This window comes from Antedon mediterranea, chromosome 4 (assembly GCF_964355755.1).
Source record: "Antedon mediterranea chromosome 4, ecAntMedi1.1, whole genome shotgun sequence".
Classification (NCBI taxonomy): Eukaryota; Metazoa; Echinodermata; class Crinoidea; order Comatulida; family Antedonidae; genus Antedon; species Antedon mediterranea.
Window position 1 is genome coordinate 8,124,619 of NC_092673.1, and position 17,983 is coordinate 8,142,601.

The following is a 17,983-nucleotide window of genomic DNA, read 5'->3' on the forward strand; positions in this document are numbered from 1 at the left end:
AGGGAGTGGTATGGGGGGGGGGGAGGTGTTAATTTGTTATATGACACCCTTAGATGGCCGGAAGTGGTACTCACGCAAATACAATTCAAGATAAATGGCACCTCTATTTGGCCGGAAATAAAACTCTCGTGTAGCATGCAACAGTAAGCAAAACTATTAAATTACTTTTTTTTTCGCCGGTGTTTCCGCGTGTTCTGCGGATTGTTTGATCATTATTCACTTGGAATCCTGTTTTGATTGCGTTGCGTTCACAAGTGCGACGATGAGAACGTACGGGCGTCTAGGGGTAAGCTCGAAGCCGGTGTAAGAAGGAAAACTAAATATAACTTGTATTTTAATTATAATCAATTAATGCAACTAATCTGTATAATTATAAATTTACGTAAGGGCAAAATTCGGTAAATCGCGCGTTACTTTTAGAATTTTTACTCGATGGTTGGTTCGTACGTACTGATTTTAACCACCAACCCTGTGTACTAATTAAGTTGAGTTACATAATTAATTAGTTATTGGCGATTAAAATGAATTTAGATTCAACGATTTGCCCCAGGTGTTTTTCGATCGTGGTTTACACTGTCCAATGGATGTCGATGTCGAAAAATACCCGCAAATTTACGAGGATGCTTCGCACTTACCTATCTCCTTCTACGATAATTGTTTTTATTAGCTGACAACCGGTCAAAACAAACAGCTCGAGTACAACATCATAATGTTGAAGACCAGCCGATTTTCTTTAAAGGCCATGTGCGGGCAAAACATTTCTATTGATCATACATTCCAATAATTATCGATCTATAGTTTCCCGGTCCCTATGTTTCATAATTTTTGGGATTTTATTTGTGTTACACAAGCTTGTTGAAAATAAGCACTTTCTTATCAGTGGGGGGATAGTTCAAATTACATAGTAAAATCTCTATTCTTTTGTACACAAATTTTGTAAATAGAGAGGCATTTTAAAAAGCTATGAAAAATAAACGGTGTGGTAAAAAATGTTATCAGATGACTAAATATAGGTAATATAACTTGAATATTACATTTCTGATATTTTTATTCAACTTCAGCTTTTAATTTTCATGCTATAGCAAAAATTATCCACTGTATATCCACCATCTTTTTTCACCGTCTAGGGAGTCACCAGACATTACATTACATTAGGTTAACTACCTAACTACTGAAAAAAAGTCTTTCTGTTTTTTATGGAAGAATTTTGCCAAATTTTGTATTTGACCATATTAAGGGAAATTCATGTTTTTTTTCGTCTCGATTTCTGTTACAAATATTTGATTTATGATGTACAATTAACCAGATATTATATTTAAAATTCATGCCTGTACCTGAGCTTTAAATACATACTATTTTGATAGATCTAATAATACGTTTATACAAAAGGATTGCTTGGCGATGAATAGAACATTTCAATCTCTCTTCCAAGAGTCTATTCCCATTCCCTATTCCAACATCACAGGCACAGAATAAATTCTAAACCGCCCATTGATATAGGCCTACTGAAATTTAATTATTTATGTTATAAGCATGGGGATTATGATAAGATGCGAATTATTCTTAGAAATGTAGAGTGGAACAATATTTTTGTGGGAAAGTCTGACTTGCAGTCTTGGGAAGTGTTTAATAATATTATTGGCTAAGCAGTTTCAGAATGTATTATTTTTATTATTGTTTATTCAGGCAAAAGATACATTTTACAAAATATAATACAAATCAACAAATTAAACAAACACAACGTAAAAGAAATATAAAATCCTAGTCACTATTCCAATGAGAAAAATGGGAGCTAAAAATGTTAAACCTTTGGATGACAACAGCGATTGAAAAATCTATAAAATAAAAAAATAAAGCTTGGAAGAAATCGTTAAAGCAAAGAGAAAGCGGAAAACACTATTAGTAAATGGGAAAGGTTTACGAGAAAAAGAAATGATTCGGTTAATTTAATTAGAAATACTAAGTCGGAGTTTGAAAATAAGATTGCTGCGGAAGCTAAATCAAATGAGATATCTTTTTGGCGTTATGTTCGTTCTCAGTTAAATATACCTTCTGGTATCCCTGATTTAGTAGATAGTGGTGGAGTTAAAGTAACAGATGATTTGGAAAAAGCTAATTTGCTGAATTATTTTTAGTCGCGTGGAAGCGACTCTCTAGTCGCGTGGAAGCGACTCTCTAGTTCACTATGTCGGTCGGTCGGTCTGTCGGTCTGTCTGTCGGTCCGGTATCACTATACGTTTTATCGCTTTCTGACCTTATCTTGATATCAGTTTAATCTAGCTAAGTCAATTTTTCACAGTATATTCCTTATGGCCAGGAATCGATGTGGTTATTTTTCCACGGTGCGCAATAAAAAATTACGCGGTCTACGCACGATTTAACGAAATCACGTTTGTAATCATATCTTCACAACCATGAATCACAATTAAATAAAATTTGGTACTCATAAATTTCAGGGCATAAATCATCATATGGCAATACAATTACGTGCGTAGCGCATGTAACGCATGCGTACGCGTGCTTAACATTTTCAAAATTTATTTTCGATGAAATAAGAGTACGTTTCAGGCAATTTTAAGCGTTTACAAAATTGCCATGATTGCGCAGATTTTTGCGCGCGCACTGCGCGTTAAATGTTATTGCGCACTCTTTTTGCCCGATTTCTGTTTTCTTGACTTACTTTTCAACTCGAAATTACGTTATACGAGCACGTCAAAAGTGACAGGCTACGCACGTGTAAATTAAAAAAATATAACTGTTTTTAAACATTTCAACATTTTTAAGCATGTTCAGTAATTTCGGTCAGTTGGTAGGTTGGTCGGTCGGTCGGTAAACACTAAGCATCTATATGGCCTTGTTTGAATCAGTGTTTTGTGATGAGGATTTGTCCAATATTCCCGAGGTCAAATTAAGTACTAAATTAAATTTATCTGATGTTGTTTTCTGAAGAGGTTGTGTTGAAAATGTTATCAGGCTTGAATGTGGAGAAGTCTGCAGGTCCTGATGATTTTCATCCTCGTGTTCTTTTTTAAATTAAAGATGTTATTGCATTCCCATTGAGTGTTGTGTTTACTCGGTTATTTGAAAATGGCACTGTCCCTAAATCATGGAAAGAAGCCATTGTACCGTTATTCAAGAAGGGAGATAAATGGGACCCATCAAATTATAGACAGGTAAGCCTAACTTCGGTCGTTGGGAAGATAATGGAAAGAGTTATCAGGGATGAACTTGTTGTTTATTTAGAGTCAAATAAACTTCTATCTGATGTGCAGTTTGGTTTTAGACAGGAACGTTGTTGTTGGGAAGTTTTAGAGGATTGGACTAGACTAAAAATCTGAAAATTTTGATTATGTTTATTTGGATTATTAAAAAGCCTTTGATAGCGTTCCGCATCAGAGTTTAATTGTTAAATTGCAAAATGTTGGTATAACTGGTTCGTTACTGGCATGGCTCAAGGAATTTCTATCGGGTCGTATTCAGTGTGTCCGAGTAAATAGTGATCTTTCCCGAAATAAAAGTGGAATTCCTCAGGGAAGTGGTATCGGTCCAAGTTTTTTTTCTATTTTTATAAACGACTTGCCTGATTTGATAAATTCGTCTATTTGTTTGCTGACGATATGAAGATTTACAGGATTGTTAATGATATTGCGGACTCGGAATTATTACGAACAGATCTAGACAATGCTTCTAAATGGTTCAAAATGTGACAATTACCATTTAATGAACAAAAATTACGGAAATAATGTCCAACGATTTCTTTATGAAATGTCGGGTTATTTATTATCGGAGGAAAAATGTGAAAAAGACCTGGGAGTTCAACATCAAGCAAGTATGCTTGAATAGTGTAATACAGTTGTAAATCCTATACTTAAGAAAGATCAAGATTTGCTTTAGAAAGTTCAGCAAAGAGCTACTAGAATGATTCCAGGGTTACGTAAATTATCATATAAGGAACGTTTGAGGATATTAGATTTACCAACTTTAATTTATAGACGCCATAGTGCTAACATGATCCAAGTTTTCAAAATTATAAATTGTATGGAGTCTGTCTCAAGTGATTTTTTTTTAATTAGATGTCGATTTAAGGACCCGTGGACATAGGTATAAATTAAAGTTTCATCGGGCAAAGTTGTTAAACTTGAGAAGGAATTCTTTTTCGTTCAGAGTTGTACTTCTGTGGAATGGTCTTTCAGACTATGTTGTTTTGTTGTTTCAGCTAGTTCTTTAAATTTGTTTAAAAATAGGCTAAATGAGGCTTGGGTAAACCATCCATTAAAGTTTACACCGTTTGTACAAAATGACATGATAACTGCGAGGGGCTTATAAGCAATTATGCTTCGCCTCAATTTCCCTCTATTCATACGACTATGAGGGATTTAGTCCAGTCCCTAAGGGGAGAAAAAGGGGTGGGATGTTACCAGACTGGATACAAATTTTTCAATATAGCAGTTTGGTAGAGTACAGTGTGGAGATGCCAAAACAAAGTTACTGGAAATCTGATTTGACCTCTGTGACCTCTGACCTCAATTTTTATATTTTTCTATTATATAACTAAAAATCGCCATATCTTGACAACGCAGGGACATTTTGCATTTATTTTTTTTTCAAAATGCTTGGAAGATATATATTTATATTCGCTATAATGAAAAAAATTGTACAAAAATGGCCGCAAAGGCTTTATTTTTCAGTTTGACCTTTGACCTTGATTGCCTAATATCTCAATAACACGCAATCTCAGAGATTTGAGAATGGGCTCAAAATGTTAAGAAAATAAATCTAATATTTAGTCTAATAGAAACTTTTTTCAAAAAATTACCATAAATTAAGCTTTTTTGACCCTTGACCTCTAATGTTTGAATATGTCAATATCTCGGTAACTATTTGTCCTAAAAAGTTCAGTTTGGTGTCAAATTGTTTAGAATATACACATTTATATTTGCTCTAACAAAATATTTTGTCAGAATTCAATTGGAAATGTCATTTTGAGCTATGACCCATCGTTTTGCATATATTTAGCAATTTATAATCTATAAAAAGAGATCGAGAGAGGGGAGGGGGTTGGGGTGGATGGAGAGACACATATTTTTGTTACATGTTACACAAATGTTAAACTCTGTCTACACTATAACATTTTTATGTGACAAAAAAATGTGATGTGCCCATATATGGACACGATGAATGACATATCACTACCATATTTGGGCACATCACACCTTTTTTGTTAAACTAGTTTATAGTGTAGACAAACATGTAAAAAATATGTGTCTCTCCATCAACCCAACCACCTCCCCCTCTCCTGCTTTTCCAATGCTACTGCATGCATCTATACACATCAAAATGGCCCGAATTGTACTGGAAAGTTTTTAGCTGCATTTGAAAATAAGTCCCAGAGGATGGGTGTATTGTAATGTTATCAGAATTATGGCAATTGTTTGTAATGGGAATCCGAAAGTTTTAAAACTACATTTGAAATATTTGCTAATAATATCACATGCTATTAAAGATATACTTATTTTCCCCCTGTCAAAAGTAATTTTGACAAATATTTTTGTTGAATATGCAATTTTAATGTCACACATAATAGTTTCACCAAAATTGGATTGAAAAAAAAATGATATAGTGCATACCCAAAAAAACTGTAATTCAAAGCAAAAAATAGGCTGGAAGTCAATGTGATTTTGGATAAATTAACTGTTTATTTTGTCTTTAAAGTGATATTTACTCTATTTTTTAGATTAGCTCTTTGATTAAACACCTCTTCCAGTGCAGTGAAGATCTTAAGTGTCGCCTTGTGTTACTGATCTTCCTTAACTTCTCTTTGAACGATCGTAATATATCAATATTTGTTGAGGTATAATATTTCCCTCTAATATGGTAATGCCTGTTTTATTGAGTCAAATGCTTTCTGATAATCTCTAAATCAAAGATTTGGTGATATTCATTTCCTTTTTATTTTAGTTGATTGACAAACTGTATAAGATGGTCCTACTGTATAAAGCCTTATATATTGGTTTATTTACTTCTAGTCGGTCTCTGATTTTGTTTTTTGATTACTTTTGTAAATTATTTGTGTACATGTGATAATGTTCGTTTGGTCGGTAATGGTTGATGTCAGTTTTGTCATGTTTTTGTGGATTAAAGTATAATTATCATTGCTTCTCTTAATTTCTTCTGGTTTCAAAGATTTTGTTGTATAGTGTTATGAGCTGGATGTGTTATTGCCTCATCAAGCCAAGATGGTAATTTTGACTGCTCACTGGTTTGTTTTCCTTTTATATTCCACTACAGTATGTTCTTGAAAAGAAATCAGCTTTGTAATTAATTTGTCTTTGATCCTTTTCAGATTTCTAATATTTTAAACATATGTTTTTCTTTTCTTCGCTTTTTCCTCACTGTTTCAAACATTTTATTTTTTCAGCATACTTCAAGCAATTAATTGATAATTAGGTCATATGTTTTATGAGTATCAAATCGCATTGGTTAATTCTTCTTTTCTTTCTTTAAGATCCTGATTTTCTTTGTTTTTTTTTAAATGTTATTTAACTTTAAGTTTATCTAATTTTTTGTTGATATTAAGTGTTGCTCTTACGGTGTAGGCCTACCATGCGATGGAATTATATATTGAAATTAAATTAAACATTAAGTTTTAAGAAAATTGTAAAAGGCTAAATAGGATATTGAATGTAGTTCTGGTCCACTAAATCTATATTTTAGGTATATTATTATAAGTATGACACACGCACGCTTAACAGTATATCCTGGTCATACCTCAAACTGGCATTTCCAGTAAAAATATGATAACATCTTCTATTAGAGCTAATATAAATGTTTACATTTTGAACATTTTGACACCAAGTTGAACTTTTTATGACATTTTGTTACAGAGATACAGACATATTTAAACATTAAAGGTCAAAGGTCAGTAAATGACATTTCCTGTGGATTTGGAAGAACATGTTTAATTAGAGTATATATAAATATGTATGCTCTTAACAATTTGAAACAAATTTCAAGAAATTTTGACCAGTAGTTATTGAGATATAGTAAGCCAAGGTCAAAGGTCAAAACATTGAGAAATTACATTTCCGGTCGTTTTTTTTTAAAAAGTTCTATTAGAGCGAATATAAATATGTACCCTCTGATCTATTTGACACCAATATCATTTCAATTGTCAAACCCGTTGCGGAGATATGGCTGTTTAAGATAGAAATATAAAAATTGAGGTCAGAGGTCACAGAGGTCAAATCAGATTTCCAGTAACTTTGTTTTGGTATCTCCATATCATGTTCTATCAACATGCCAAGGGCACACTTGTATCCACTATGGTAACATCATTTCCCCTTAGGGACTGGACTAATTACAAGTAAGCAAGTAAAGTAAATACAATAACGATAGAGATGAGGAAATCTGTCAGAATGAGAAAAAGTCGCCCCAACCGAGACTCGAACCCGGAACCTTCTGCTTGATATGCAGATGTCCTAACCATTAGAACACAGGGGCTTTCATGGTATTGTTCATTCTCATGATGGCAATTAAATTTGGCTACAAATTACATCGTGTTTGACTGTTTTCATTTTTACAATTTCCAGTTATTAACGCCGCGCCAAAGTTCCTGTATTCGAGAGCCATCTGGGCAAATCACCTTGTCTATTTATCGTTCCTTTGCAACCATTCTTTTCCCCATCCCTCAACCCTAATGTAACATACAAAACACAAATTGGATTTGTTTAAATTTGACTCATTTAGTGACTTTCTCTTTCTGAAGTAATTCCCAGGCTGCTAATTTGAGTTGACTACATTGTCACCGTGTCTATTTATCGTTCCTGTAAACGACATGTAGGCCTATTTTTTTTTCATTTCTTTATTCGAATTCATAAAATAACACAACATAAAAAAAAATACAAAGAATGAATTCAGGGTAACACAAAAAAGTAACCAAAGGTCAAACTTATTTCCATTATCTTCCTGCATTTGAAATCACTATTTTTTAAAGCTGAAATGATACGTGTATTCCAGAACAATCTAATACTTTAATTTTATATATATATACTTCGTATTGTTAACTTTCTTGTTCGTAAATAAACTGTTATTCGACGTCGTTTCATATTGATTTTTTAATAACTTTATTCAAAAATGTTTCTCAATGATAAACACGTGCGCAAATATGTAGGCCTATCATTAAGTATCCATTAAAATTAAGGGAAGAAGGGAGACAACCCGAATTGAAATAAGCCGTTTTATAAAACTGAAACCGATAGGCCTAACAAACTCAGTTTAGTGATTTGTTAACTGTAAGTAGAATCAATATTACTATTTTCTTGTTTGTATACAATTATTATGCCATTTATAAGACTAATATTTTATTTTTAGAAGTAGCTTTATGTAATGATTTAGTTTAGTATATTATTAACATATACCGCAACAGCATGTAGGCCTACAGTGTCACTATTGTAACTGCGAGGCCACTCAGGGACATAATTAGTATGGCTAGCTATTAATAGGTTATGATTAGTATAGTTTACTTTTTCGCCTGTTGAACCTGAACGGCAACTGTATAACTACTGTTTTGTTTTGTGTAATTATTTTAGGGAGTACCTGACTAGAAGTCGATGTAAAGAATTGCAGTGTTGCGTAAGGTTCTATATTTTCCGTTAATAATATTTAAACAATTAAACAGTAAATTAATAAACTTCATAACCTAGTACTGTAATATTAATAAGTTCAAGATAAAGTAACGAATTTCAACAATAAGTGGATGACAGTTATAACTATAGATTAATATAGTTAATATTTCGCATAAACTATATTCTAATCACTAGTTTTTATGTGAACATATTGTGTTGGTCACAACACGAGCGTTGTGAAAACTCAACACGAGCGACTTGTAAATTTAACATCAGCGATAGTTATGTCCGTCCTGGCGTGCCATATTTAAGCTTCTGATGAATTTGAAAACACGTGTTGCATTGCACTTCTTTTAGGCTCGCGATCGATAGAAGATTCTAAAAAAAATGGATGACGGTGAATGTTATGAAGATTCTGATTATGAAGAGGAAGAGTATTATGAATCTGAGTATACAAGATTTATGAAAGATTTTCCCCAAGGGTTAGGTATCCAGCCATATATGTATGAGCCTACAAGAAGTGCTTCCGACAGTAGTAGTGTGAAGAGCTACGGCAAGGAATCAGATAACATTGATTGGTTCATTGACCACTTTGATGATGATGAGGAGGAAGAAGAGGAAGAGGAGGAATCTGAATGCGAAGAAGAGGAAGGTAACAAGTGGTCTGATGAGCGGGTGGGAAATACAAATTGGTATGTCTGCGTACAGTAATGTAGGCCTACTAGAGTAGAAAATTATAGAATGCCAACGCTGCCTCCGGCAGCAAACTTTATTCTATTCGGCTCTTTTAGCATTACGTTCGGCTCTCATTCGGCACATTTCCATTCGGCCCATTTACCATATTACGTTCGGCTCTTTTTTATTCGGCTCTAAATTTCTGCATTACATTCGGCTCTTTTTAAATCGTCCTTTTTTATACGGCACAATTAAAATCTAACCTTTGACATGGGGTCCAGGGGTAGCGCCAGGATCTTCTCGACGCGGGGGCTACATTCCCCGACGAGGGGGCTATGCGAGCGAAGCGAGCAACACAAGGCTGGGGGCCGCCAAGGGCCCCCGGTGGGGGTCCAGGGGGCGAAGCCCCCGGAAGCAACGCGTTCTAGCGTCATTTGAGGTCATTTTAATCAGATTTAGGGTAGCCATTTTTTCCATTTTTTATAATGCATAAATAAAATACTGCGTGCAAAAAAACGATGCTCGATGACTGTTTCAATCCATATTTTTCAATTTAAAAAATAAAAGTTCAAAGAAAATTTAGAAAAATAGAGTTGGAGGTCCTGGACTTATTATACTTCAAAACATGAAACAAAATATATAAGTCCCTATCATGGTTGTGACTGAGCTAAGAAATGTTTGAAAAATAGAGATGTTAGGTCCCGGAAAATACACTTCTTGTACTTCGAAATATGATCAGCTTTATTGTTGGGGCTGAGCTAAGAAAATGTTTAAAACTAGAGCTGCAGGTCTTCAAAAAATTGCATTTTATACTTTGGAAACATCAGGCCCAGAGGCTTAAAAACGCAAGCGTAGACCTTTTTCAGTCGGGGAAATAAGTTTATTCCTCCCAAGTGTATGCCTGCGTACCATCTGGACTTCCGAGTGGTGAGAAATTCATGACATACAGGACATTGAAAATTTAATAACTTAGCTATAATAAGATGTTGGCTAAGCGAAAATGGCATGTTTTTTGTTTAGTAATAATAGAAGAAATATTTATTTTAGGTGCCCCACGGTACAGAAGGTTACTTGTAAATTAAAAAATTGGTGAACATACGAACAATTAACATAATTCGTTTTTGCTGTAGTGTAGCGTACGTCGACACAGTACACGACGTAACCGTCGGTAAACTTCCCCTGGAAAATAACTACACGGTACACATTTCGGTCCCTGGATGGAACATGATATCACGACCCAACGTTGAACGATTCGTACAAAGGGATACCGCCAGACAAGTGCGTACCTATAGCTATTGTTTAGTAGTAAGTTAGATCGCTGGCAATAATGAATGCATATAAAGTGCATAATATCACTCTGACGTACTCTCACGGTCAATGAAACGTCGAGGTTTTCTAGGCGCTGAAGCTACGAAGTGAACGCGAACGAATTATATTCCCCGACAAAAAGTACTCGAACCGTCGGTAAACTTCGCATGGAAAATAACTACATTACACATTTTGGTCCCTGGATGGAACTTGATATCACGCGTCTCGACCCAACGTTGAACAATTCGTACAAAGGGATACCGCCAGACAAGTGCGTACCTAGCTAATGTTTAGTAGTAAGTTAGATCGCTGGCAATAATGAATGCATATAAATTGCATAATAGCACTCTGACGTACTCTCACGGTCAATGAGACGTCGCGGTTTTTTAGGCGCTGAAGCTACCAAGTGAACGCGAACGTTTTTTACTGTATATTATATTCCCCGACAAAAAGTACCCGTGTTCCCTTCGGTAACCGTCGGTAAAACTTCGCCTGGAAAATAACTACATTACACATTTTGGTCCCTGGATGGAACATGATATCACGCGTCTCACCCAACGGTGAACGATTCGTACAAAGGGATACCGCCAGACAAGTGCGTACCTATAGCTATTGTTTAGTAGTTAGATCTCTGGCAATAATGAATGCATAAAAGTGCATAATAGCCCTCTGACGTACTCTCACGGTCAATGGAACGTCGTGGTTTTCTAGGCGCTGAAGCTATATGAAGTGAACGCGAACGTTTTTTACTGTATGTTATATTCCCCGACAAAAAGTACCCGTGTTCCCCGACGGGGGGGCTAGGCTCCCCGACGAGGGGGCTAGAGCCCCCGTAGCCCCCCCGCTGGCGCCACCACTGATGGGGTCAAATGGAAGAAAATCAACGGCTTGAAATGAGTCTATCAAAAGTTCTTTCATAGACTCATTTCCAGCCGTTGATTTTCTTCTATTTGACCTCAGGTAAAAGGTTAGAATTTAATTGCGCCGTATAAAAAAGGCCGATTTAAAAAAAAGAGCCGAACGTAATGGTAAATGGGCTGAATAAAAAACAGCCGAATGCTGAAAGAGCCGAACGTAATGGTAAATGGGCCGAATGCTGAAAGAGCTGAACGTAATGGTAAATGGGCCGAATAGAAATGCGGCAAATGCTGAAAGAGCCGAACGTAATGGTAAATGGGCCGAATAGAAATGCACCGAATACTAAAAAAGCCGAACGTAATGCTAAAAGAGCCGAATAGAACTAAAGTTTGCTGCCAGAAGCAGCGATGGCGTTCCATAGAAAATATGTACTTTAATTTATATTGACGGTGTGTGATCGTTTCGAAAATTTGTAAATTATTGTTGAATATATGACACGCCATGTGTGTCAAAGTTTTGCGCTAGTTTCCTATCAATGTGTCATCGCAACCAGCCTTGTATTTTGACTTTAAATTTGTTTAAAAAAAAGCAACAATAACAATAATAGTACAGTAGGGCTAAAACTAGGTGGAATGCGTAAACTTTAATGCATTTACACCTGGGAATATTTCCATTAAAAATTTTTGCATACCCATATGGCTAATTGAAATATAAATTGTGTAGCCAAGTACTCAACATTTTGATTAGCAATTTGTCATCGTGTATATTTTCGTTAACGCATTTGAACAGATTTTATGCATTTATTAACCAATTTGACATGTTTTAAATTCATCTCAAAATATCTTACACAATCGGAAAGAATTTCACACGTTTTAAAGATATTTTATGCGTTTTTTTAACACATTTGACGAGTTATTAACGCATTTAACACAATTTAACGAAAGTAACACAATTTGACGCATTTTAAAATCATAAAATACCTCACGTAATCGGCATTTTAATGTAACCACCAGATGTGCTTCACGTATTCTAGTCAACTTTTGCCGATACGCAGTTTCGCGTTTTATAAATATTTTTTTCATTAGAATTCGGGACAATAATCGCAATTAAATCAAAACAGTTGACATGACAGGTATGGTACTGTAACTAATATGCCTCAATTAGCCCAATTTTGCGATACGGTTCTGCATTTGCATTGCAACTTCTGTTTATTGTGTAACGATACTGGGGAAAATATTCCCTGATTTATTGTTGAAATACATAAGTTTAATTTCAATATGTTTTATTTTCAATAAAAATGCTGTAATATGTTACTGCTGATACCATTCTGTTTTTTCAAAGAATATTAATCGATCCTAAATAAGCATCACTACCCTAGCCTAGGCCTAGTCCATCAGGCATCCTACTGGGGATATTATGATGAATTTGTCAATTTTATTCTGAAAGTTAACAAAACTGTGTACATTATTAACAGTTACCGTTAATTTCTAACCCTGATAAAAGAGGAATCCCCCGAAAATGCAGCAACATGATGCGCTACAGTATTCGATAAAGGAAAATTTAGTTATTGTTTATTTTATTATTAGTGTTATAAAAAATGTCACCATTTTACATACGTCGTGTTATAAAAAAGGGAAATCCCAGGACTCTTTGGTCAGCGCAGTAGCTTGAAGGCTAACTCTATTTTTAGTCGCGTGCAACGCGACTCTACAGCTCACTATGTCTGTCGGTTGGTCGGTCGGTAAACACTAACTTGAGCACGCGGCTGCAGCCATGTATATGGCCTTGTTACTCTCTACTTTAGGCCTATACCACCACTTAATGTTCGTCTTCTGCTGGCAAGATGAGTTAGACATCGCAGCTGCTACATATATATAGTATAGGATTCAAATTTCACAGGAAAATCCTTAAATCTTTTTAAATTGTTATTTTAAGCTTTGGCTAACACTATCTAATATGCCTATACCAATATGTATAGAGACTTCAGATGTTAGCATGTTTTGCATTTAAAACTGAACCGAAACCTCTTTTATTTACTACAGGTGCAAATGTACAAAGTGTGTAGTTGCAACAAAAGCAAGAGAATCGCATTGCTGTGCAGATACCGTAGAGATCCTTGAAAAAATGGAAGAGACGGAACAACATCTGACCTGTGTGACCTTTCACAAAGCATTTCTGGCCAACTGTTTGGACAAAGATGTCTTAGAGGTTTCATTTTGGCATCATGTACAAGGAAAAGCGTGTTTATTTCCTGGTGACTGTGCTGTGAACAAGTATGTTTTCAAGGGAATGTGTTCTTTTAATGACTTTTGACTCAGTAATGTTTTTTCGGTTTAACATTTTTAACATTGGATAATAGCTAAGACCTCAATTTAAACTTGAGTTTAAATTGAGGTCTTAGCTATTTGCATTGCAGTTTTGTTTTGCATTCAAACGCAACAATTTTCCGATATACCATTGTTAAGTGTTGTAAGATGGGAAGATATTTTTCTCGCAGGGTGAACATTTGTAGCAATCTGGAGGCATAAATAAGAGAGTTATACAAGCACTTTAACATTGGTTGTAAGATTTCGATCAGCATAACTCCATTCTATGTATGCATAACTCTAAAAAGTGTAAACATCACTATTATGATTACTGTATAATGATGATGGTGATGATGATGATAATAATTCGGGCTGTTTAGGGCCTTATGCAAAAGCCTCAATGCGTTTTAACAGTAAAAATAAAATGCCAGAAATGTGAGTAGGAAAACAATTCCAAGAAATAATAGTGCCTTTCTCCACTTAGCACAATTCACTACTAGCACTGACACTCGTTGAGATAGCTTAAGTTCAGCACTGTATATCCTGTTCCTGTTTTTGGTTTAATTAGAAATACATTTTCTCCGCAATGTGTTTTTCAGGTTGTTTCAGAAAATTGCCTACCAGAGATTTGCAACATGGATATGGAAACTGCAGCGCAAACGAAAAAGACATGTATTGCCGTCTTGTGTGGTGGCAGTGATTAAAGAGCAATTTCCATCAGATCCTGCTGATTTTAAATATCCCAAAATTCCTAAAGACTATACTTATTAGTTAAAGAACATATAGAGTAGCTGAATCAGCTTTATATTTTTAGAAAAATAAGTAGTTTTAAAGTTGTTAACATTTTACCACTAAATGTCATCTGAATACTATTAGCATTTAGTTTTGAATCTGGTGGTGCATGAACTTAAAAAATGTTAAAGTGGAAAATTATTACTGTACTTTTTTGTATAAGGAACAAATAATATAAATACCTTAACATTGAAAAGGTTAACTACAGAATGTCAATAAATTGTTTTGTAACAAATAAAAGTTTTACAGAAAAATGAGTTATTCAGTAATTCTTGTGCAATTATCCATTTATTGACTGTCGCCATACGTTACAATATTGTCACAGTACAGTTTTTTTCAGTCAACTGAAACTAGTTAAAAGGCTATTAATAAATTTAGAAAAATCATTATATTTGTTAAATCAGTATTAAGGTTACACAACCAAACTATATTTAAAGAAATAAATAATGTTAACTACTAAGCTAAAACTTATTAATTATATTTAATGTATTAAATGAATAATTATCAATAACAAATAACAAAAATGATAGGAGACAATTTTCAAAAGCCGGCGAGCAGTCTTAAAGTAAAAAGTAAACTGAAATTGCATTTTCTCAACTACTTGTCCAAATAACTTAATTTGTATGTACAAGAGGCAAGAGTTATAATTCGTGATTTGTAAGTTTAAAAACAAAATTTGATTTAATGTACAGCTATTTTTTTATGAGTAGTTTTAAAAATCTTATTTATTTTCAAATTCACCCCCTTGTTTTTGGTGTTGCTGTTCTATTGTTATTCAAAATAATAGTTGATAATTAATTTTTGCACGCGACTCTATTATAGCTCACTATGTCGGTTGGTCGATAAACAATCTCATACAAACTCATATTCATATTTTTTCGTTATGTTGACACTGGATATTAATACTTAAACATTTGTCAACATTTTTTAATATTTTCAGCAATTTCGGTTGGTCGGTCGGTAAACACTAACTCATTCATGTTTTTTCGTTATTTTGACAGTGGATATTATTACTTGGAGGCAAATATAAATGTTTTTAAAAATGTGTCAACATTTTCAGAAATTTCGGTCGGTTGGTCGGTCGGTAAACACTAACTCATATTCATATTTTTTTTAGTTATTTTGACAGTGGATATTAATACTTGGAGGCAAATAGGCTATAAATGTTTTTAAATATTTCCAACATTTTTTAAAACATTTTCAACAATTTCGGTCGGTTGGTCCGTCTGTCGGTAAACACTAACTCATATTCATATTTTTTTTTCGTTATTTTGACAGTGGATATTAATATTTGGAGGCAAATATTATATAAATGTTTTTAAACATTTTTCGACAATAACATTTTCAGTAATTTCGGTCGGTCGGTCGGTCGGTAAACACTAACTCATATTCATTTTTTTTTCAGTTATTTTGACAGTGGATATTAATATTTGGAGGCAAATATTATATAAATGTTTTTAAACATTTTTCGACATTTTTTAACATTTTCAGTCGGTTGGTCGGTCGGTAAACACTAACTCATATTCATTTTTTTTTTTTCGTTATTTTAACAGTGGATATTAATACTTGGAGGCAAATATAAATGTTTTTAAAAACTTTTCAACATTTTGTCGGTCGGTCGGTCGGTCTGTCAGTAAATACTAACTCAAATTTGCGGACGCGACTGCAGCCTTGTTGAGTACCATTATTATGTGTCATTCCCTATTTCATTCTGTACATAGGTATATACTTACAGTAATTTATTATTGGTCACGTCACAAAAGCTTATTTTTTCCATATGATATCTATTAAATAGTTAAATAGCACACCTTCTGTCTTCTTTTAACATGGACATAATCTTTAAATGGACATTATTATTAGTCAACTGGTGGAGCGGTTAAGCTTATCTTCGTATAACACAAGAGCATCACGGGACCTTCATCTTCCTCAACCTAAATAGTCCAGTCCCTAAGGGGAGAAAAAGGGGTGGGATGTTACCAGACTGGATACAAATTTTTCAATATAGCAGTTTGGTAGAGTATAGTGTGGAGATGCCAAAACAAAGTTACTGGAAATCTGATTTGACCTCTGTGACCTCTGACCTCAATTTTTATATTTTTCTATTATATAACTAAAAATCGCCATATCTTGACAACGCAGGGACATTTTACATTTATTTTTTTTTCAAAATGCTTGGAAGATATATATTTATATTCGCTATAATGAAAAAAATTGTACAAAAATGGCCGCAAAGGCTTTATTTTTCAGTTTAACCTTTGACCTTGATTGCCTAATATCTCAATAACACGCAATCTCGGAGATTTGAGAATGGGCTCAAAATGTTAAGAAAATAAATCTAATATTTAGTCTAATAGAAACTTTTTTCAAAATATTACCATAAATTAAGCTTTTTTGACCCTTGACCTCTAATGTTTGAATATGTCAATATCTCGGTAACTATTTGTCCTAAAAAGTTCAGTTTGGTGTCAAATTGTTTAGAATATACACATTTATATTTGCTCTAACAAAATATTTTGTCAGAATTCAATTGGAAATGTCATTTTCAGCTATGACCCATCGTTTTGCATATATTTAGCAATTTATAATCTATAAAAAGAGATCGAGAGAGGGGAGGGGGTTGGGGTGGATGGAGAGACACATATTTTTGTTAGATGTTACACAAAATGTTAAACTCTGTCTACACTATAACATTTTTATGCGACAAAAAAAATGTGATGTGCCTATATATGGACACGATGAATGACATATCACTACCATATTTGGGCACATCACACCTTTTTTGTTAAACTCTCCATCAACCCAACCACCTCCCCCTTTCTTGCTTTTCCAATGCTACTGCATGCATCTATACACATCAAAATGGCCGGAATTGTACTGGAAAGTTTTTAGTCCCAGAGGATGGGTGTATTGTAATGTTATCAGAATTATGGCAATTGTTTGTAATGGGAATCCGAAAGTTTTAAAACTACATTTGAAATATTTGCTAATAATATCACATGCTATTAAAGATATACTTATTTTCCCCCTGACAAAAGTAATTTTGACAAATATTTTTGTTGAATATGCAATTTTAATGTCACACATAATAGTTTCACCAAAATTGGATTGAAAAAAAAATGATATAGTGCATACCCAAAAAAACTGTAATTCAAAGCAAAAAATAGGCTGGAAGTCAATGTGATTTTAGATAAATTAACTGTTTATTTTGTCTTTAAAGCTCAGGTACAGGCATGAATTTTAAATATAATATCTGGTTAATTGTACATAAATCAAGTATTTGTAAAAGGAATCAAGACGAAAAAACATAAATTTCCCTTAAAATGGTCAAATACAAAATTTTGCAAAATTCTGCTATAAAAACAAGGAAGACTTTTTTTCAGTAGTTAGGTAGTTAACCTAATGTAATAACATGTATGGTGA

At 34.0% G+C, this 17,983-nt stretch overlaps 1 protein-coding gene across 5 annotated transcripts; it reads left to right on the forward strand.

The window, feature by feature from the left end:
• Nucleotides 1–34: 34 nt before the first annotated feature.
• On the forward strand, nt 35–14,769 carry LOC140046532 (uncharacterized). Of its 5 annotated transcripts, none has more exons than XM_072091215.1 (6): nt 35–143; nt 3,040–3,173; nt 8,201–8,636; nt 8,982–9,316; nt 13,508–13,738; nt 14,371–14,769. In XM_072091215.1, the coding sequence occupies exons 4-6, from the start codon at nt 9,012–9,014 to the stop codon at nt 14,540–14,542; spliced, it is 708 nt and encodes a 235-aa protein (XP_071947316.1). In that variant the 5' UTR covers nt 35–143; nt 3,040–3,173; nt 8,201–8,636; nt 8,982–9,011; the 3' UTR covers nt 14,543–14,769. The 5 variants fall into 5 exon arrangements, with proteins under 5 accessions (XP_071947316.1, XP_071947313.1, XP_071947317.1 ...); XM_072091212.1 differs by having other exon boundaries at nt 8,201–8,631; XM_072091216.1 differs by lacking the exon at nt 3,040–3,173 and having other exon boundaries at nt 86–143; nt 8,589–8,631.
• The last annotated feature ends 3,214 nt before the right edge of the window (nt 14,770–17,983 follow it).

Coding starts and splice junctions, on each gene's coding strand:
- LOC140046532 (XM_072091215.1), top strand. CDS start 9,012: ATGGATGACGGTGAATGTTATGAAGATTCTGATTATGAAGAGGAAGAG. Junction 9,317..13,507: donor CGGGTGGGAAATACAAATTG/GTATGTCTGCGT, acceptor TATTTACTACAG/GTGCAAATGTACAAAGTGTG. Junction 13,739..14,370: donor GGTGACTGTGCTGTGAACAA/GTATGTTTTCAA, acceptor TGTGTTTTTCAG/GTTGTTTCAGAAAATTGCCT.